The sequence below is a fragment of the Tigriopus californicus genome, chromosome 3, assembly GCF_007210705.1.
Source record: "Tigriopus californicus strain San Diego chromosome 3, Tcal_SD_v2.1, whole genome shotgun sequence".
Taxonomy (NCBI): domain Eukaryota; kingdom Metazoa; phylum Arthropoda; class Copepoda; order Harpacticoida; family Harpacticidae; genus Tigriopus; species Tigriopus californicus.
Genome location: NC_081442.1, coordinates 7849248 through 7870034, shown reverse-complemented (window position 1 = coordinate 7870034; position 20787 = coordinate 7849248). Strand labels below are relative to the sequence as shown.

At 44.6% G+C, this 20787-nt stretch overlaps 4 protein-coding genes across 5 annotated transcripts; 3 read left to right on the top strand and 1 right to left on the bottom strand.

Moving 5' to 3' along the window:
* Positions 1-307: 307 nt before the first annotated feature.
* Positions 308-1902, top strand: LOC131877324 (WW domain-binding protein 4-like). Its single transcript, XM_059222942.1, has 6 exons — positions 308-443; positions 520-592; positions 682-995; positions 1108-1289; positions 1355-1568; positions 1654-1902. Coding segments are annotated over exons 1-6 (1014 nt in total). The 5' UTR covers positions 308-441; the 3' UTR covers positions 1883-1902.
* Positions 1903-2038: 136 nt separating this feature from the next.
* LOC131877323 (serine/threonine-protein kinase mos-like) lies at positions 2039-4105 on the top strand. 2 transcript variants are annotated; one of them, XM_059222940.1, is made up of 5 exons: positions 2039-2310; positions 2379-2713; positions 2789-3044; positions 3104-3440; positions 3507-4105. In XM_059222940.1, the coding sequence occupies exons 1-5, from the start codon at positions 2282-2284 to the stop codon at positions 3699-3701; spliced, it is 1152 nt and encodes a 383-aa protein (XP_059078923.1). In that variant the 5' UTR covers positions 2039-2281; the 3' UTR covers positions 3702-4105. The 2 variants fall into 2 exon arrangements, with proteins under 2 accessions (XP_059078923.1, XP_059078924.1); XM_059222941.1 differs by having other exon boundaries at positions 3104-3379; positions 3441-3577.
* A 614-nt stretch (positions 4106-4719) lies between these two features.
* LOC131877325 (serine protease 33-like) lies at positions 4720-6159 on the top strand. Its single transcript, XM_059222943.1, has 4 exons — positions 4720-4844; positions 4914-5146; positions 5230-5700; positions 5767-6159. The coding sequence occupies exons 2-4, from the start codon at positions 4916-4918 to the stop codon at positions 6004-6006; spliced, it is 942 nt and encodes a 313-aa protein (XP_059078926.1). The 5' UTR covers positions 4720-4844; positions 4914-4915; the 3' UTR covers positions 6007-6159.
* A 1577-nt stretch (positions 6160-7736) lies between these two features.
* On the bottom strand, positions 7737-15281 carry LOC131877314 (THO complex subunit 2-like). Its single transcript, XM_059222924.1, has 17 exons — positions 14780-15281; positions 14552-14711; positions 13982-14238; positions 13608-13905; positions 13281-13529; positions 13041-13213; positions 12759-12957; positions 12312-12692; positions 11663-12232; positions 11336-11596; positions 10764-11264; positions 10542-10670; positions 10209-10481; positions 9716-10114; positions 9524-9647; positions 8716-9458; positions 7737-7953 (listed from the first exon to the last, which is right to left on the bottom strand). The coding sequence occupies exons 1-16, from the start codon at positions 14830-14832 to the stop codon at positions 9091-9093; spliced, it is 4395 nt and encodes a 1464-aa protein (XP_059078907.1). The 5' UTR covers positions 14833-15281; the 3' UTR covers positions 7737-7953; positions 8716-9090.
* Between the last annotated feature and the right edge of the window lie 5506 nt (positions 15282-20787).

Here is a 20787-nt window from a genome sequence, read left to right as displayed (position 1 = left end):
TAGGTTTGATAAGGTTAGGTTAAGTTTAAAAAAGTAGCACCGCCAACTAATCGGTGGAGAATAACGTTTACCAGCTCCGGTTGGTCCTCTGCTCTGGAACTCGGCCCTGGAAGAGACAGGGTGACCAAAACTAACCGAGTCGCTGCACGAAACTGGTCCAATGAGTGTGAGTAATGTAAGAAATGCCACCATTATGGTAATGTCTAACAACATGCTCATGATACAAATGAGGCAACATGATTTCTTCCCAGGTTCAATCCATATTTTGCATGATCACAATAACTCTGATCGCTCTGACACCATAGGTCTCTTTTCTGGCCACCCTGAACCAAAGGTCTGCTTGAAAATAAATAAATCCATGTCAACAAATATTGCACTTGGGGAATTGAAAGTCAAGAATCCAAATTCAAGCCCCCTAGAGTCCGGATTATACCATTGGCCATGTAAGTGTATGATGGCTCATCATGCAATTAAGCACCCTCCGTTAACATTTCCTCTTTTATCCTTGCATTCGCTTAGGACGGAATACTGGGTGTCTCAAGCTCGGAAGTTTTGCGATACTTGCAAATGTTGGATCGCCGATAACAAATCCGTAAGTTGGCCAACGCATCCTATTGGCAACATTTAGGTTGGAAATTGTCCTTATGTGGATGTGTGTGTGTGTTTCTATGTCACCCGTAGAGTATCGAGTTTCACGAAAGTGGCCGCAAACATCAACTCAACACGGAGAAACGGCTGACGGACATCCGGAAGCGATCCACCATCCAGGACAAGAAGGCTGAGAAACAAGCCCAATGGATCGAGCAAATGGAGGCTGCAGCCTTGAAGGACTACCGCAACAAGGATCTGGCCCAAGGGGCGGATTTGTCGGCCCGGATCTTCCACGAAACCAAGGCCCAACGCGAGGCCGAAAAAGAGGCTCTAACCGCCTCCATTTTGGCTCAGAAAGCCGAAATCCAAGCCGGCCAAGACGAAAAAGCCACTGACCTTTCCAGGTACATAACCCTCCGGTTCCGTCAGTTTAACCTATAATTCCTTAACATACAGACACCAGAACAGACTCATTCATGCCAAATGGAAATCACCACCCACTTGATTTTCTTTTAGTTGTGAGCGTGCCTCCTCATCGACTTCAAATGTATCTACCAATGATCCGATGCCCGGTTCAAGTTGTCTCCAGACTGTGGTGGCACCGAAATCGGGCACGCCTTGGCATAAAGACCCCAAAAAGTGGTTCGAGGCGGTCAGCGAACAGGGTCATCAATTCTTCTGGCACGTGGAAACTAAAGGTAACGAACATTAATCTCGTCTGACCAGTGGATTCGAAACGCTCGTATTTTTTTTCTTTTTATAGAGTCTCGATGGGATGTGCCCTCGGAGGGTTTTTTGTCTATTGCTGAGCAAGCCGAAATTAAGAAGAAAAAGGAGGCAGCCAAGGCCAAACGTGAGGTAATGGCTCAGCAGAGTAAGGCTATTCACGGGGAACACAAACAAGAGTACGTGTCCCCGGTGCCTTTGGGACCCAATGGCAAGCCGCAACCCTATGGATCATGGCAAGCAGTGGAAAGGTTAGTTCGATTGTGTGAAGCCCAAATTGGCCCAGCTTTAAGACTAATTTGTTTCTTTTTCCAATTTTCATTCATGTTTTTATAGCGTGGATCCGGACACTTTTGACTATCAAACACCACAGGTCAAAGCGGCTCCTCAAGCGGCAGCCACCTTGCACAACGACCGAGACTACAACTTCAAGACCAAGGCCACGCCTTCATTGGGTGGAACCGCGTCCACAAACCTCACTTCATCCACCTCCGGGATTGTTTTCAAAAAAAGAAAAGTTAACGCTGAACACAAAAAGAATGTACGCCGAAGAACAGACGAATGAAATATATTTTTGAAAAAACACTAGGTTGAGTGTTGCAATCGATCATGTTTCCGCGTAATGAATTAGTAGGCTTGCCAAATTTAATATTATGAAATCACAAAAGCCGTCAAACCAAAGAGAAGTTGACATCTGATCAACTGATTTGGTCGTAAATGCGAATTTTGTTTATCCTCGCTGGTTTCGTGCCTTTAGATTCTTGACATGTCAATCTTGTCGGATCCTGGAATTGTCATCCATGAATTTAAGGGCTTCTTTCGTGGAACAACCATCTTGGAACCACAAGCATAAATTGAAGGGAACTAGTGAACTAAAGCATCAAAAACTCCCGAAATAGATACATGCTAACCCTTGCGCCATTGAAGTTGTTGCTTGATTACCCCACCCACGACTTCAATCCCTATGACTTGCACAGGTCGCAAAAAATCGAGGTAACTCGTCAATAAGTTCATTAATGTCCTACCTCCCCACACTTCATGGATATTTCATTGGAACATAGGCTTTCAGCTCGTACCGATCCTTTGAATGTGCCACCACGGATCCAATTCACCCACCCTGCCCCAGATGACGAAGACATTGATGATGAAGTGTTTGTTCAGCCATCGGGTCCCAACAAAGAGAATCTGGTCCCAGGGTTCCTTTCTCCCAGTCCAAGACGGAAGCGGTTGTCTTGCGGCGTGCCCAGCTTGAGTCACTCCCCATCTCTCAATGAAATCCTTTGTCTGAATAGCCCTGGACGATGGGACCTCCAAAGACAAAGTCTGGACTCCCGCAAAGACTTGCATTATATTGGTCGAGGCAGTTTTGGATCCGTGATCTTGGGCTCATGGAAGGGTACGCTTTTGTTGCGGGAAGACTCGAAGCAGGGAAATGGTTACTTATTTCTTGGCATGTTTATCTATTTCAAAGGTCAAAAAGTGGCAGTCAAAGTGATATCTAGAGATTCACCAAACAAAAAGATCAGTAAGAAGGCCCGATCGAATTCGGTGGAGAGTGAGCTAAACGCCACGGATTTGTGCCATCCTAATGTGGTTAAGATCCACGCTATGTTTGACCACAAGGAGGCTCCTAACACGATTATCATTATGGAATACGTCGGAAAATCCAGTTTACAGCGCATCATTGACCATAATCAAGCCCTCCTCACACCAGGATTTGTGCACAAGTATGAGTTGGTTGATTCTGTACGTTAAGTGATCATTGCTACTTTCCACTTTTGAGTAGATGCTTTGTGGGTGTGGCCAGTGCCATGAAGTACATTCATTCCATGGGCATCCTTCATTTGGACATCAAGGCGAATAACGTGTTCGTGTCCTCGTTTGGCGACATCAAACTCGGTGACTTTGGATGCTCTCGCATGGCCGATTCACATCACATCAAAGAAGGATCGCCTTGCAAAGACACTCTCGTGGGTACACCAGGATTCCAAGCTCCAGAATTTCTCCGTGGAGCTAGACCCACAGCCAAATGTGACATCTACTCCTATGGGGTGTTCTTGTGGCAAGTCATCAACCGAGAAATCCCATTTCGATCCGTTCATGCACATAGTATCATATTCCAGGTACATTCGATGAGCGGTTAAACCAGCCAACAAATATGCACAGTTTTTTTGTGGTTCTATTGATAGGTTGTATCCCAAGACCGCCGGCCCTGTCATCATATTCAGAGTAATAAGCGGACACCTTTTCAAGACTTGTACGAACAGTGCTGGCAAACCGACATGAAGAGTCGACCCGAGGCTTCACAAATCCTTCTCAAGTTGGACAAGATCAAGTTTGCGGACCCACTTGTCGCCCGAAAAAAGTCTTCAATGCGATTTTAGACTATTTAAGCCTCGGGTAATGCTTACCCCACTCCTTTTTACTTCACCCTATGCTAAATATCGTCACCCATTCATGTCCCCATGGGTTGTATGTTAGAGTGTTGCCAATAGCCAGTCACCCGTGGGCACTTATTCCCCACATTAATGATATTACAATGACTGCAATCTCTATATTACACCAAAGGCCCATGGGAGTAAGTTGATACTATCGGGGTGGGGTTGCGGTGACTAGAAATGTTGTTGTTGAATACGAATCATCTAATGAACTCTCCTTTTACGAATGACCTTGAATTTCTCTCCTTGAAATTTGACCCGTATTTATTGAATGTGTTATGAACTTCCAATATTGCACCCAATAACCTTCAGGTGTAAGAACTTTAACAAATATATACTAATGCAACAGAGGAAAAGTGTATAAATCTTATTTGCATTTGAAGGAGCTACATGAATACTTGACTGAATTGTACTGGTTCTGGGGCGTTTTGGATCTGCAAATTCAAATTTGATGTCAATGTACGAATTCAAAGAGGCTTGTCAGATTACCTCTCGACACCATTGTCATTTGTTTGATTCCTTATCTGACAGGTATCATTTGGGAGTTCTGACAGTCCTTCATTCTTTGTTGTTCTCACGTATTGCAATATTATGAGCAACATGGAATGTGACGCTCGTCGGTCCGTTTGTTTGGGTCTCACCGTTTGACGGGGATTCGCGCCAACCAACACCGTTGAACGGACAAAGTCATGTCGAGCTCGAGATGTCTACTCAACCTGACCTTGGCATGTTACAGTACGATTGACCCTTTGTCAAATGCATCCAGGGACAAAGAAAAGCAGGGATCACGTGTCATCTAGGCTTTTAAATTGAGTTATGAATAAAGCCAGAGCGCTCTAATTGTTCATTTCATTCAATAGCAACACCAATTTACAAAGTGGTGTTTAGTGTAACTTGGGCCAATCCAGATGGATACTTGGAGAGCGAGAGAGATAGTAGTACCACCTTTGTCTATTGTTCTTCAGTGGAATAAGAATGATGAAGGCTCGTATAAAAGGCTCACTTCCGAGTTCCATGATCATCGTGCAGGTCAAGTTCTCCTCCATCTTGGACTTTCGAGAGAGACATCCTTTTTCCGATCGTGATTAGGTGATTTCGAGAAACACTCCAGTATCTTGAAATATATATCCAACCTTTTTGTCTTTTTGTTACTTAAAGCCATGGGTCGTTCCACAATGTTGATTGCTACCGCATGTAGTCTCGTGTTCTTGCTTTGTTCCCAAGGGGTGTGGTCTATGATCAATTTGGCCGACACACCTTGTGGAAAGATTGCTCGAGGCTCGAGGCGGTTTCATCAGCGAATTCTGGGAGGATCAGAAGTGCACATTTCGGAATTCCCTCATTCAGTCTCACTGCGAAAAGATGGAGAGCACTTTTGTGGTGGAGTCTTGGTAAGTGTTCTCCCGCCTTCCTTAACTGCTAAGGAAGGTCTTTGCATGCATATGGTTCAAGCCTTTTGTTTGATATCCTTCAGGTGCACAAGCATTACGTGCTAACGGCCGCACATTGCGTTCATAATCGTCCCCCGAAAGTGTGGCAAGTGGCCGTGGGCGAACAGAACACCGTCAAACTCGATGGCACCGAACAACTGATGGAGGTCGAGCAGATCATCGAACATCCCGACTACATCTACCCGAAGCTCTTGAATGACATTGCCATCATTCGGATCGACAAGCCAGTCATTTGGAACAAGATGGCTCAACCCGTTTGTCTGCCGGATCCTTTGCGGAGGACGGCCAAAGGTCTGGGTTATTTAGCAGGATGGGGTTATGACAACGAATCCAAAAAAGGTGGTGTCCCCACCGAGACACTTCACATGGCACGGATTCCCATTTTGGAAAACGATGTGTGCGAGAGCTGGCTCATGAGTCAAGGGAAGTCCATTAGTTTGGCTCCCACGCATTTATGTGCCGGTCATGAGTTTGGAGCCATAGATGGGTGTCAGGTAAGAAGTTATTCCCTTCAAGAAGGCCCCGTGAAGGAAAATCTGATGTTTATTGTGTGTCTAAAGGCGGATAGTGGCGGTGGGTTGGTATCAGTTGATGACGACCAACTCTTGGTGGTGGGCATCATGTCGGCCGGCATTGGTTGTGGACGTGAAAAGATGCCGGGGCTCTACACTCGTGTGGAAAAGTTCATTCCGTGGATCCAAAGCGAGATCAAGGGCGGTGCTCGAATCAAAAGGGGCACGGACCAAGATTCGCGACCTAATCCCAAGTTCCATTGGTGGGATCAGTTGGCCAATGAGTGATTGATTATGCATCCTCTTATCCGCTGGCTCTCATCATGTCTATCCACATCTGCCATATCATTATCAACGTTGTTCAAAGAGCACTAATTTATTATTATTTCGATAGTGTGCCGATTTCAATTTATGATTGAATGCCTGAAAATGTATTAGAATTGGAACTCGTGATTGTCGCTCTTTTTATTCAAGGGTCGCAATTTTTGAAATGAGGAGAACGATAATGATTGTGATATTTATATTAACCGAAGATACTACCGAAGCCCGATGACTTCTTGGTAGTAGTAGTGGTGGTAGTTGTTGTAGTGGTGGTAGTTGCTGTAGTCTTGGAACCTCCTCCCAAGAGACGCTTCAACAAACCAGGTTTCTTGGTGGTTGAAGTGGTGAAATTGGGATCATTTTCAAACTTGTTGATCAAGTCTTGGACTTTGCTCCCGCTTGGTCTGAAAGTAGTGGTGGTCTTGGATTTATTGTCTCCAAGATCCACGAAGAAGCTTTGACCTCCGGCAGTTTGCTTGTTGCCCTGCACTCTGGAAGCACCTTTCTTATTTCCAGAGGCCACATCGGCAAATGAGGGTCTACTGGGTCTGGGAGTGGACAATCCAAAGGAAGATCCAGCGGCATTAGCTTTAAAGAAATCAATGTTAGTATGTGCTCGACCAAAGAAAGTTGCCTCCTTGGTGATTAGTTACTTACTCGTTTTGCATCCGACCAATTCCTTGCGGCAAGGACCTGATCCGGGACAAACCAAGTCAAATTTGGGACAGGTGACCACCAGACGTTGGGGCTTGGGATCCACGATGTCAAACTCCATGGTGACACTGTTGATACTCAAGGCATCCTTTCCGTCCTTTCGGAAGGCAATCTTGGGTTGTTCTAGCACCTAAGACATATGTACTCAATCATTAGAATCATTGTTCTAAAAGCGAATTAGATAACCTTCATACCTTGAACAGAGTCTTGCCGCAGTCTCCAAAATCAGACTGATCAAACTTCTCCACCGAGTTCTTCTTCCACTCGGATCCCAAGAGATGTCGCATCTTATTCTCGCAGACCTCCTTGTTGGTGTCGGAGCCGATTTCAATGTAGACATCCTTGCTGGTTCCAACAGCACCCACCTTGATCTCAGTCTTGACCACACGAGCAAAGCGATGAGGACCTGGTCCACAATGATGGGTCTGTTTCCCGGTGGGGTTATTCTTGCCGGCCACAGCAAAACTGGGACACACGAATCTCTCGGTCTCCTTGTTTTTCTTGTCTGGACTCTTGGAGGTCAATGTGATGGATTCGACCGTCAGCAAAGTTTTGCTCTCCGTGGACAAGGTCACGATGGGGCCCTTTTGAAGCTACAAAAAAGAATTCATGTTTTTGAACAAGTTCGTTCGTTTTCTGGATGATGGCGATGAAGAGGAATGATACGTACAGAGAATTTCTTGTTCTTGCACTTTCCGAAGTATCTGGTGCCCCAGACTTCCGTGTCTTTCGAAGACCAGTCGTCGGACAAGAGAGACTTCAACGCTGGGGTGGTGCAGCAATCGTTCTTGTCCACATCCGAGCAAATGGTGAGACTTGTGTCTTTATCGGTGCCATTCACACCCATTTTCACGATGAACTCGTCGAAAATGGTGTCGAAGCACAAGTCGTCCGAGCTCTTGCCAAACGTGGAACATTTTTCTGAAAATCATGAGGTTAGTTTTTTTGAACTCAAAATCCCGGTCTCAACCGATGGTACTTACTGAAATTTGTTTTGGCGTTGGAGCTACTGGAAAGTACGAGAAGTGCTCCAAGCACTGAAGCGATCGTGGTTTGTAACATGCTTGATCAACGCTTAACTTGGAATGAACTCCGTTGCTAAGACGATTGCTCTTAAATAGGGCCCACAGTGGGGGTCAAGAGATTCATCCACTGGGATTCCGGTTCAAGGTAGGGGCCCACACGACTTACAAACACTGACTTAAAAATGATACACAATCAAAACAAACGGACCCAAAACAACTACTTGGCCACGTACACTACTATATCTGATGTTTGATTCATATTATTGACCCCCTCGAAAAAAAAACCTCCCCTTGTCCTCTCATCCATCGACAAAAAAGGGCCTTCATTTTTCTTTCCCAACGTGCGCGATGTGGTTGGCGGGGAGTCTCGCTAGATTCTTCAACTGGAAAACATTTCCAAGAAACCTATTCCCATCGACGTGGGAGCTTAATGGCAGGTAATGGCATCTTTAAGTAATGCACGCATTCTTATTTCTTGCATGCCATCACCAGAAATTACCTAGCCTGGGGGATCATGTTTGTGGAATATTTTGAAATGAATGAACAAAGTGACTCAGCTATCGATTGAATACAATTTTCCATGAGTTTCCATATGAGGAAATCTCCCAGAACAGGTTTGAAGTGAAGTGTATGGTTTGCGTCAAAACGGCGACATGGTTCTGCTCTTCTGAAGCAGCATGCATGCAACGTTCGTTGAAGAGGACTTCTCACAACTCGATCTTCTTATCAATGCGACGACATCGTCGTTGCTCAAGAAACAGGAGGGATTGCTTCGACTACTGTGGAGTTATGGCAACCACGAGAACGAACCAGAAACGTAATCGGTGAAGTGCAAATACAACACGCTCCATCTGTTCTACCAAGTTCAATCGCTCTTTTTCGAGCTCCGCCGTCGGTTGTTTTTTCTTCCCTGATCAAATTCAACTGCTCAACTTACTGAAACCACCCGGATGAGTCGATCCAGAAGGATTTCAAGAATTTGAGAGTACAATCACACACAGATTTTTGTCTGAATTTTAGTTTGACGAAGCCTTGTCGACGTGAGCTATTGTTGTACCACTAAAGGTGATTTCAAGACGTGAAAATTTGAGACGACTAATAAAAATGCCCTAACGATGATGATGGCAGCAGTTCATGCGAGATGTTAACGAAACTCTTTATTGATTTGATTCGATCCGAATGAAGCATTTTAATTCACCATGAAGCGTCAAAAAAAACAACATTTTCATCGACACACACGGGCCATTGGCAAAGTAAATGCGTGTTGATTTGTTGGGGTACAGATTGTACATATCTTACAACACACGTAACGTTAGGAGGTCGACTTGCGTTTGGATGGTTCACCGCCACCTCGACGTGAGTTGGCCCGACCGGATTTCCGATCCGCTATGGCCATCTCGTCCCCACCATTCTCTGCTCCATGTCGATGCGAAGACATTGAGGATGAACCCTCCCGATCCTCCTTCTTGCTTCTCTTGAGAATCGTGCCGTTGTTGTCTATAGAGGACGCATTCGCCGCAACCATTTCGTCGCGTTCGCGTTTCCGGTCGCTTTTGGACGAGGACTTTTCCTTTTTGGGAGGTGGGGTCAGCTCGCCTTGATCGCTGTCCTCGCTCCTTTCGCGGGATCGGTCCTTGAACCGGCGACCGCTTTCGTCCTCGGGCTTGCGGCGTTTCAGTTCTATTGAGGAGTGATTGGATTTCTTAGAGGACGATCAATAGATCAGGGTGGTTGGTTTGTATTACCTCGTTCCATGGATTCAGACTCTGCACTGCGACGATGAGAAGTAGAGGATTGCGGAGGTCCCATCTCTTCTCTTCTCTCCCGATCTTTGGAGGAATGGCGAGTCTTGGGTTCACGCGACCGCTCCTGGAAAACGACCAGAAACGATGCATCTACTGAATGTATGGGGTAGTAACTGAAATAATGATGCTTACCCTGGAGCTGGAATCCCGTCCGAGACTGCGTTCCTTGGAATCTCGGTCCCGATTTTTCTTGTACTTTCCGCCTCCAGATGAGACCGATGAGGCTGGTTCGTCATTGCTTCGAGAGAGCGAATTCTCTCGACTTTGGCTTCGGCTCTTGGACGATCTTTCTGAGGAGAGGCGTGATTCCTCGGGCTTGGCCGATTTGCCACCCGAGGTTTTGGTGCTATTGTCGTTAGCTGTGTTATCTCCCCCTTCCTTAGGACCACCACCCGCACCTCCTTTGCCTTCTTTTGGGATGTGAAAGTCTCGTTCAAGCATCATATGCGGTCGCTTGGCCTTGAGCTGTCCTTGATAACTTCGAGCCATGATGCACAAATCCATGCGTTTGTCTTTTTCCTCCTCAACCACCTACAACATACGCATCACAAACTCAAGCAATCCCTTGTCTCTCCTTTCAAGTTTGATACTGTGAGAAAAAAAAGACCTGATTAAACAGTTTTACCTTTTCTATGCGCCTCTCAAGCACTCCAGCCAGAGGGAGAAGCATGGGAAAGAATCCCAAAATTTTGAAAAGGATCGTTAAAGCATTCCGAATCTGGACGTAGTCCTTTGATTCCAGACAAACAACAAGGGCTTTGGCAATTTTGTAATGCCACTTGTGGCAAACATGGCGATAATTCTCGTAATCCACGGAATCTCCGGGACCCCCTCCGGGCTTTTGTTCGGTCTGAGCCACGCGGAATTTGGTCACAAACCCCGGGTAACCAACGCACTCCTAGAAGAGAATCCACAATAATTCGGAATCCAGTCACATCACTTTGACTCCCGTCAGTACCTCGTCGAAGATCTCCTTCTTCGAATGCCATTTCATGACCAGCTCCAGCATGGCTGCAAGGAAGCGACCATACCGATGAGCCTCGTTCTCTGTGCATGATGTGACGGTGTAGGTAATATCACAAAATATCTGGAACGAACATCACAAGAGAGGATAAAAATGTGGCCAGAAGCTTGGGAAATTGATACATATTTTGATATTGAATTGATATTTCTGCCTTACTCTGTCAAAGCAAATCAAGGTTGAGAAGTTGGGCGTTTTGAGCATGTGGATCACTTGCACGAACTTGGCACAGTAGATGGCATCAATAGCCGTAAAGATGCATCGTGGAAACAAGCACAGCTGGAGAAATGTGGTGATGGTTTCATTCTTGGCCAAGCGTGCGGATCTCGAGAAGAACCAAGAGTCCTTCTCGGTCTTCAGCCGGGCCATGACGCGTTCCACGTGATCCTTCTGCTTCTTTTGCTCGTCCTGGATCTTCTCCAACATGTTATGAAGTCGCTCTTTCTCCTTCTTTTTTCTCGAAGAGTTCAGCTCCTTGTTATCATCCACCTTGGACGGAGCAAGCACTAATTTCTGGATCTCTTTTCCATAAACATCCTCGGGAACAAACAAGTCGTACATCGTGAGTGACCAAAAGGTGGTTAGAAACTGTGGCGAGATGTCATCCCAAATCTTGACGGAGTGCAAAGGACGGATGGCCTCCGTGATAGGTGTCATAACCTAGAATTATTCAATTCAAGTCATCATTATTATTCGTGATAATACTGACACAAGTACGGGAAGTCACTTACATCGGTGGTGGCAGCCACGTAAAGATTTTGTTTCTCGTTCTCCGAGATGGTCTTCCATCGATGTTTCTCGTTCTTTCGGATGTTCTCGTATTGTAGTGAGATCTGATGGTTGAACATGGGCCTGGCCAAGAAGAAAGCCAGGTCGAGATTTACATGATACCGTGATAGCAGAGTCTGAATGGGAGGCAATCGCCGAGTGTAGTCGTCAATCGACAGATTGGACGCGAGGAAGGTGCCAAACTGAACCAACGTATCTTGGCACTGAAACAAAGACGGCAGATTCGATTTCATCTGGACATTCTTGCACGTAAGAGAGTAATTTGTTACCTGGTCAAAGAGTTTTCCAACCAACTTCAAGTGGGAATCTTCAGTCTCCTGATACACCACACAGTTTCTCTGTTGTGCCATGAGCAGACACAACGGAACCGCCAGGTCATGATCAATCAATGCGTCTTTTAAGCGCTGCGAACTCTTCTTCGTATTCTTGATCTGAGTGAACGAACCGGCCTCTTGTCGCAACAGTTCTCCGCCAGCCATGGCATCGATTTGCTCCGAAGTCATCTCCTCTGCCCCTTCGATCCCACCCATTTTGAGGACCACTTCCTTCATGATCAGCAAGTCCAGACTGTGTTTGTTTTTCAGCTGATTGGCCACGTACTGGAGGAGGCCGGTGAGCTCGATGTTGTACTTCTTGTACACGGCCCCACAAAAGTTGGATAAAGAGGTGAGCCACAGGGAAATGCTCGTCCCATCGTGTTTGGTTCGATCCTTCTCGGGGTTATTCAATGCTTCAATGATGGAATAGCCCAAAACATCAAAGGAGAGCGAGGTCAGATACCGGAGGGAATCCACCACCGGCGTAATCATGTTGTCGTACAATTGGATTTGGCTCAAGATCTACGCAGACAGAGAGAAGGAAAATCAGTGTGTGCTCGGCCCTCGTTTTTTCCTCGGGAAGATTGCGTGGTGCGCTTACATATTCAAACACCAATCCGGGCGAGCTGTGGGTGATTTTCCCAATCAGTCGTGAGGTGGGCTTGACATTTTCTTTGCTGATTCTCTGCATGATACGCTTAATGCCTTTGAGTGTGATGGCCTTCTTCCGCAAAAGCAAGGGATGTGCATCGTAGGTGTTGGCCTTCCACTGACCGAACAAATGATATCTGACGTGATAGGGGAACACGCGAAGAACACTCCAGATCTCCTCGGCTAAACAGCAATTGCTCTCCGCCAAAGACAACGAGGGCAGAAGAACAGCATCCGTTAATGTGATGGTCTCATAATAGAGGCAGCACGACTCCGGGGAAACACTGAACTCGGCCGTTTTCTCTCGATCCCGACCCGTCTCGTCGAAGGTCTAGAAATAAAAAGAAACTCCTCATGATCCATTCGGCGTTGCTCTTGCTTAATTACTAATGCTTACTGTTTTCAGGTCAGCTTTAAGGATCCGCATGATCTTGTATAATAGGCTTAGATCCGAGCTAGCGTGAGGTCCCAGCTCCATGAGCATTGGCATTACCACCGTTTTGAATTGCTCAAACGTGTCCACAAGAATGGGCGAGAATTGATTGGATGACGGGATGAGATCGCTCGAGAAGGTCTTGTACGATTTGTTGCTACATCTGTGAGGAAATCACCCAGATAGGGACCGGTCGTAAGTGTCAGAACAAAGTTCAAATTGAATTTTTCTTCTTCTTCATCTTACTTTTGCACCAAGGGTTGAATCGTGAGATGAACGAGTCTCTGGAGCGCTTTAGCGATCGGTTCCTGCGAGACCGCAAAGTATGGTGGTAGCCGATTCATGAGCTTTTCAGCATGTGTCCACGCCCCGACTCGGAGAAAGGCCTCAATTAGACCCAATTTCTGGTTGGCGTCATACTAAAGAAGAATCCGAACTAGAGGTCAACCTAATGACCCACATTGTTACACAGTAGAAGAGACTCACGGTTGCTGCGATGGCCTGGAAATCGGCCATGGTCAGGTCCGGCTTGTCTCCCTTGTTGGTAGAGACAACGTTCATTTTTCGGACAAATTCTCTAGCGTCTTTTATGCCCACATCGGATTCGGATTCAATCTCCGCATCATCAGGCTTAAGCATCCCATAGATCGTGTCCATATCGAGGATGTCATATTGGATGAGCAAAGCCGTGACGGTGAACAGAGATTCGGGGATTTTACCGCCATTATCCACGCACTACCATAAAACGAGCAGAGGCGATGTAGGGTGTTAAAACATGTCTGGTCGGAGCCAAGCGATGAAAGGAAGCCCTACCTCAGACTCGTAGAATTTGTATTTGAAAGCGAGGAGCTCGTTCAATGTTTGTGGATCTGGCACGAACTCTTGCAATAGGTGGATGTAGAACCGGTGATGCTCGAGGCGACATTCAAAGGACTCGAGGATGATGTCCAAAGTGCGATTAGGGTCCAGGTTGAAGTAGCCGATGATAGATTTGATGGTCTCGAGCACTTCTTTGGGCGAGACCGTGGTCAGGTCCTGGTTGAGCTCAGTGAGCAGCTTGGCGAAGCCCTCGCATTCTTCATGAAAGAGATTGAACTTCTGCTGCTTGTAACTGGAAAGAGTCCAGAGAAAATCGAAATTGGAGCGAAGCTAGACCAAGAGCCAAACGGGTTCAGATGAGGACGTACAACAATTTCGTCTTGAGCTTAATCATGGATGTGAAGAACTTCTTGGTGGATTTGAGCACACCAATGTCCTCCAGTGTCTCCAAGACCTCGATACGCTCCTTGAGATGACCGGTGGACAGATACTTCTCGGCCTCGCGGAACAATCGCACGAATCGCTCGCGTTCTTCGCGTCGGTCCTTGGCCATCAAACTAGTTTCGTTGTCCAAGAGGGCGAACACGTCTACCCACATATTGGATAATTCAGCGTGGGACACGCACTATAAAATCGGAAAAAAAAGAACACACCCAGGTAAAATTGAGGCCGTCGAAAGATAAAATCTCACACAGGGCAAACATAGAGCACAAAAATTTAAGACTTTACTCCCACATGAATGAATACCAGTCTTAGGAGCCTATGGTCCCTTAGATTTCGAGTTAACGACAGCCTGTCGGTAGTCATACAAGGAGGTCAAAGATGGGGCCCCAACTTTAGAATAATCCTTTTTTCGTATTCACCAACCACTTCATATGAACACACTTTCTGGCTAGGGTTTGTTTGGATCGAACGGTTATGATAGCAGCTCCATTTACCTTTTCGCCGATGAATTGGACCACATGATCGCGTTTGACACCTTGATCGCGGATGCATCGGACCACCAAGTCATAAACCAGACGCTTCAGACCCAGGTCCACATTGGGCGGGCGGCCCGCATTGGTCCAGGCCGTCACGCCTCGTTGGAACAATTTACCGCTACAATCCAGAAAGCGCTCTTAATTAGTATTCTGATCCTGCGGTCAATCAGATGGCATTTGACTTACAATTCGGTTTGGCCGGTCTTTTCCCAGTTGTGCCACTGGCTTTCTTCCATCATCAACAATCCTCAGTCCTGACGGGCTCCCCTTCAACCCAGTGAGCGCCGCCGAACACGCCCTCGACCCACGCAGACCCGATGTCTCACCCACCCACCGACAGATAAGGCGGACTATTAATGGGGGTGACCAGAGGAGTGATGTTCTAAGGGTCTACGGGTGAGGCGCGCATCCTGACCGACTGCCCTCGTCTAATCAAGAGAACTCGTCAGAGACCCCGCTCAACGGCCGACCAACCGGCCGAACGATGGCCTAGGTAGGCTCAAGAAGCGCGAGCACACCCCAAAGGCCACCAATGGGGCGGAAGGTGTGAGCCACCGGAAGGGAAGGCCAGACTTGGCGGCGGGTTCAGAGGGCAATAATCTGCTGGAATAGATGGATGGGTCGGAGGGAGGGCTGGATGGGGCAATCGGATGGCAGATCACTATCGAAACTGAAGTTGAGCTGCTTGCTAACAAGCTTCTAAGCAGCCTTTATCCCACCGTGCTTCTGACCAGTGTTGCCGGAAAAGATTCATGAAATTCCCCAAGAAATGTGCTATATCACCCCCAAAATGACTCCATAAATGTTGGTTATAGTAAAAGTTCCCAATGTTGGGCAGGAAAGGCGCAATTTTGACGAAAGCGCTATTCACAGCCTTGTCGCATATACATTTTTTCAGGACTTCTAGATGACGATTGTATCATTGAAAGAATATCAAAATAGGATCAAACACAAAGAAAAGCATTTCAAAACTGTAGACAGTATAATGTTGAGAACCAAAATATACAAATGTCAAAAAAACTTGACAAACCAACCCATTGGATTGCCAAAGTTTGTTCCACCTTTTAAAAAGTCCATCAATTGATATTGATCACTTTGTTGCGTGTCCAGATTTGATATTTTAATAGCATCCAAGGTAATCCAAATCATTTCCTCGATTGCCGTTATCACTGGGCAAACTTTGACATTTATATTCACCATTGTTTCTAGAACTGGTCTATTCAGGTTGATTATTTTCATAATTTGCCAAAAAAAGTTAACTTTTTCTTATTATTGTTCGCTGTGGATGCCATTTCGCTTTTACGTTTGAAAAAAAACGAAAAATTACATTCTGAGTTTCATCAGCTTTTTTGCATGATACTGGTTCCACTTATTCTCTTTTCAGTTTTTACTGACACAAACCAATGCCTCAGACTTTTTTAAAGATTGGGCATTACCCATGAGGGCCCTTATTTGCAACGTCAGAAAGCCCAAACAAAACGGGAAGACGCACGGTAGATTACAAAACAAACTACTCGTGAGGTACCAGGAAAGCAATTTCTTTTCCGGACATTATGTGACTCAATATACATAAGATTTTGAAAGAATTTGCCAAAAACAACACAAACGCAGTATAATTCAATAAAGAAAAATCGGCTCAATTGGCCTTTTATTTGCTAGAGGCTGACTCACAAAGCGCCCTCTGAAGTGCAGAACGTAAACCATATTTCGTGCAACATAAGGCCCTTATTCTTCCCAATGAAAGTCAAAATTACCCCAGACATGAGGAATTACCCAGAATTTGGCAGCACTGCTTACGAGGGAGAAACAGACTCACCCTGAGTCTGACAGCTGACGTTGTTGTCAATACCACCAAAATGAAGGAACCATGAGGAAAAACGGGGTCTTGGACGTAGGTATGAAAGGCTCTCTTTTGCTCGCCTCTTCTGTTGTCCTCGAATCGATACTATCTAAGCCTTGTCTTTGCTCAACATTCAATGGTAAGAAAATATGATTAGAAATGCTTGAAATTTTGATTTCTTCCAGATTGCAACCTTTCCGCTATTCATGGAAATGTAGAAAGTTTTGAAATTTGATGTAACATACTCCAGCCAAACGAAGAGATCCAGCCAACCAGCATCTTGACACCTTTGTTCAGAGTGAGGTGTTTTAGACTAAATAATTTCATCCTCAAAATGAGTTGAATACCGTTCTAAATCTAAAATATTTGTAACTCACATAACTTGAGTTTACCCGTGTGCGAAAACAGAGAATGGGTCGCCTACAAGGATATTTTGGGCGTCAAGAGGTACGAGTCACACAATCTACAGTGAGTCTATGAACAAGTTTCTCTGTCCAAGGTCTTCTTCAAGGTATCCCGTAAACACTTCGGTAGTAAAAATCACTTCCATGTTACTCATAGATTGAAATACTAATATTAAAATCAAATTCTTTATTTTGCATTATTGAAATGATCTACAAAAATCATATAATAAGTTGTTGTTCAAAGGACCTTGGTGGCAAAACAAGTGAATAGATGAGGCAAGACCGCCATGACTCTTTCACGAAGCAGAGCTCTGCCTGATGATACACGGACTCCTAGAGATGTGGACTGCGAACGGAAGCATTTCTTTTTTATTTCCTAAACCGTTCCCTTCATTCAAATAAACACTTCATATGACCACAAGATCTGATTGAATAGATTAACTTGCCCAAATTTGAGCCAAAAGCTATGCTTTGGGAACTCAGGAGATATGGTCAGTTATTTACTAAACACTACATAACATTCGAATTTTTCGGCCTGCTCTTGGTCAGCTACATAAGTTTTTGACACCATAACTTTGAAACGAACCACTTTACAATTGAATAGTATAAAATGCCCTGCCTTTAATTGAGAAGGTCTACGTTTCTTATTTTCCTACTTTTTCGAAAAGTGGCTCAGAGTTACCATGACCAAGAGCAGGCCGATTTGGCGGGAAGCTCGTTGCGTTCGAAGTCCATGTTTCTAAGAGTTCGTGGATGATAGCAGCGCAAATTTTGGGAGGTCACTGGGATAATTCTTGACAAAGAAGACAAAGAAGAGGTACTAAAAAATGCAAGTGCTTAATTAGACTTTAAAAAAATTCTAAGGTTTCCAAAAGTCTTTGCAAAAAAATGGGAAATTGTAACGTATGAAAATGAATTCAAAAACAACTTTTTTCGGCTAATTTGCATTATTTAAGCATGAAAATGAGTAAAAGTGTGACATTTAATTGAATTAAATGCTACATGAACCACTCCTTTCATGGTTAAATGAATTGTAACTCTAATTTAGACCCTTAACAAAGAACCACTAAGCCTCAAGAGTACAAGTGATCCTTCAAAATTTGATGGTGACGTCATCTTCCTTTCCTGCTTTAACCAGGCCTTCCTATGCTCAAAAATTCTTGCCACTCCCTGTATCCTATCGTGTGTTGAAAAAATTTAATAGCCCGGGCATAAGCTATGGCATGAGGCTTAAAAGAGAAAAAGAGAATATTTCAAAAATCTCTTTTCAAAGATCAGCTCGCAAAACTTAAAGATTCTTTAGCAAAACCCACAGACGCAGGGATTGTTTGATAAATAGATCTACAGTTTGAGGCACAGGAAGCTAGATTGCCAAATTAAAACCTCAGATCATTAAACAGGCCCAAAAAGGTAGCTAGTTTAGAAATTGCCTTCCTAAAACTACCGAAATCAAATGGTATTCCCCTCAACCTGTTCAATGTGAAGAAATTGTTAGCAAATTACTTCAAGTTATTTATGCTTATGTGAAGCTTTCTATCAATATCAGTTCAAGTTGTCTTGGAGAGTAGCCTTCATAATATCAGAAATGGAGAGCGAGACAAGGCTAGGTACCTGGGCAAGGCAAACATGTTTCAATCATTAGAACGTGATCTCGACTTGTGCTATTTGTTGAATAGACTCCATGAGATTGGGATCCAAGGCAAGGTTCTCAATTGGATAAGAAGCTTCATTCAGGATAGGAAGCAAATTGTTAAGGTCGAGGGATCCCTTAGTGACATACATGATGTCAAGTCAGGTGTTCCCCAGGGCTCCATCTTAGGGCCCCTCCTTTTTATAATATTCATTGCCCCGCTTAGATCGAATCTACTTTTGGGTAACTGAGAGTAATATGGCCCTGAACTGAATGAAATTCCGCTCAATGATGTTCGGGTCAACTCCTTTAAACACTCCACTCGTAGATAACGGAGGTAAAGATATTGAATAGGTCTCATCTTTGAAAGATTTAGGTGTAGTCCTCCAAAATAATGGAAAGTTCGATGAGCATATCCAGTTGAAGGTGGGTAAAGCTTTTCAAATTTGTGGTTGGATATATCGCACGTTTAAGTCCAGATGCTAACTCTGTACAAGTCGATTGTCCAGCCACATCTTGAATATGCTTCACCCATTTGGGCTCCAATGAGTTCAGCAGGTTTGCAAAAGGTCGAACAAGTCCAAAGATGTTTCACTAGGAACATCATAGGATTGAGAGAGCTCTCGTATTGGGAGAGACTAGAAACGTTGGGACTGTTCAGGGTTCAGAGAAGGTTCGAGAGGTATCTGATACTGTACGTCTTCAAAAGTATTCATGAGCTTTGTCCCAACCCAGGATTTAGGGTCAATTGAAGTGACCGCAGAGGCTCAACGTGCGTTTTGAGAGCACCTTCAAGCCCTCGAGAATCCAGGTTAGTTCGAACAATGAAGTCCAACTCTCTTCTTTCTCGGGCTCCTTCATTGTTTAATTTGCTTCCCTCTGATATTCCTAGGGAATACGTAGGCCTTGTTGATCCGGTTACATCTTTCAAGTCAGACTTGGACAAATTTTTAGATAGCATTCCAGATCAATCCTATATCCAAGGACTAGCTCGGTCTGCCAGCTCAAATTCATTGGTAAACCAAATATCATATAAAGATTGACAGGTAATAAATTACAACAGCGTTACAACTAGCGCGTCAGGTGCACTTTCCCTCACATTCAACCTACATGTCTTTCTCTTCCGGTCCTTGCCCATCTCCATCCAGTAGTACTCGTGTCTATCCGTTCTTTCTTCCATCATACCAGATTTATTGATTCCTCGATCAGGAAATGCTGAAAGGAGAGAGTGAAAGAGAAATGCGCTCAAAAAAAAGGAAGTTCACCGAATCCAAGACTCGAACCGAAACGCTAGCGCACAACCTACGACTCAAGGATCTTGGCTAGGACCCTAGAAGAAGAGAAAACGTCCCTTTAAAGGTAGGCATGGACCACTTTCTTGAGCCAGGCTTGCCATTTAGGAAATCGCTAGAGTCAAACTCGATGGATTTTAACTCTGCTTCTCTATTGAATTCGATTATCAACCGTGGGGAGAGAAATGGCAAAGAAATCGAAATGGTGTGATTAACTAGTACAAAACTAGTGCAGAAGTTTGGGAAAAACAGCTATCCCATAATGGAAATGAATAATAACTGCCTCATTCCAACGTATACGAGCGTATGTTGAAATTTCCAGCATCATTGTTGTATCAGTTATGATTGGTCAAAGGTTTTCGCATTTTCTTGGAAATATTATGGCGACAAGCAAGAGATCAAAATACCTTAGGTAAGAGTCATATTTCTCGTAAGGGAGCGCTAATTTCTGAGGGTGAAGGACAAAAGATGGGATTCAATTCTACCCGGTGCGTCAGAAAGAACAAGACTTTAGGATCAAAAAGTTTAAAAGGGTCATATCTCTGTCCATAATGAACCGATTTAGTCGAAATTTCATTTGTAAGCTCTTGTGAAATTAGTCAACTTAAGCTATAAATCAGCCCTGCTATTGGCGTTCATTTATGTCTTCAGAGGATGACGGAACACAGAGCAATTGTATAGGGAGTTGAATAGGAGCTGAATAGGGAGTTGAAGCCACGTTGAAGCCCCTATATGTGTAGGTGAGTGTGACAATCAAGGTTTTTTTTTGGAGCAGAATTTTCGGTATAACCGTGTATAATCCATAACAAAAAACTGACCATGTTTTTTGCAATAAAATATTATATCATGTGTCACATTATTGAAAGGATAATAATAAGAGACTGATATGAATCATCTTTGGCGTTAAATTCACCATTTGAACCCAGACCAATGTACCTCGCCTTGCCACTACAGTGTGCGGGATTAGTTTTTATACATATGTTTTGTGCAAGGTAAAAAGAGCCAAAACTCAGAATGGGTAGCAATGA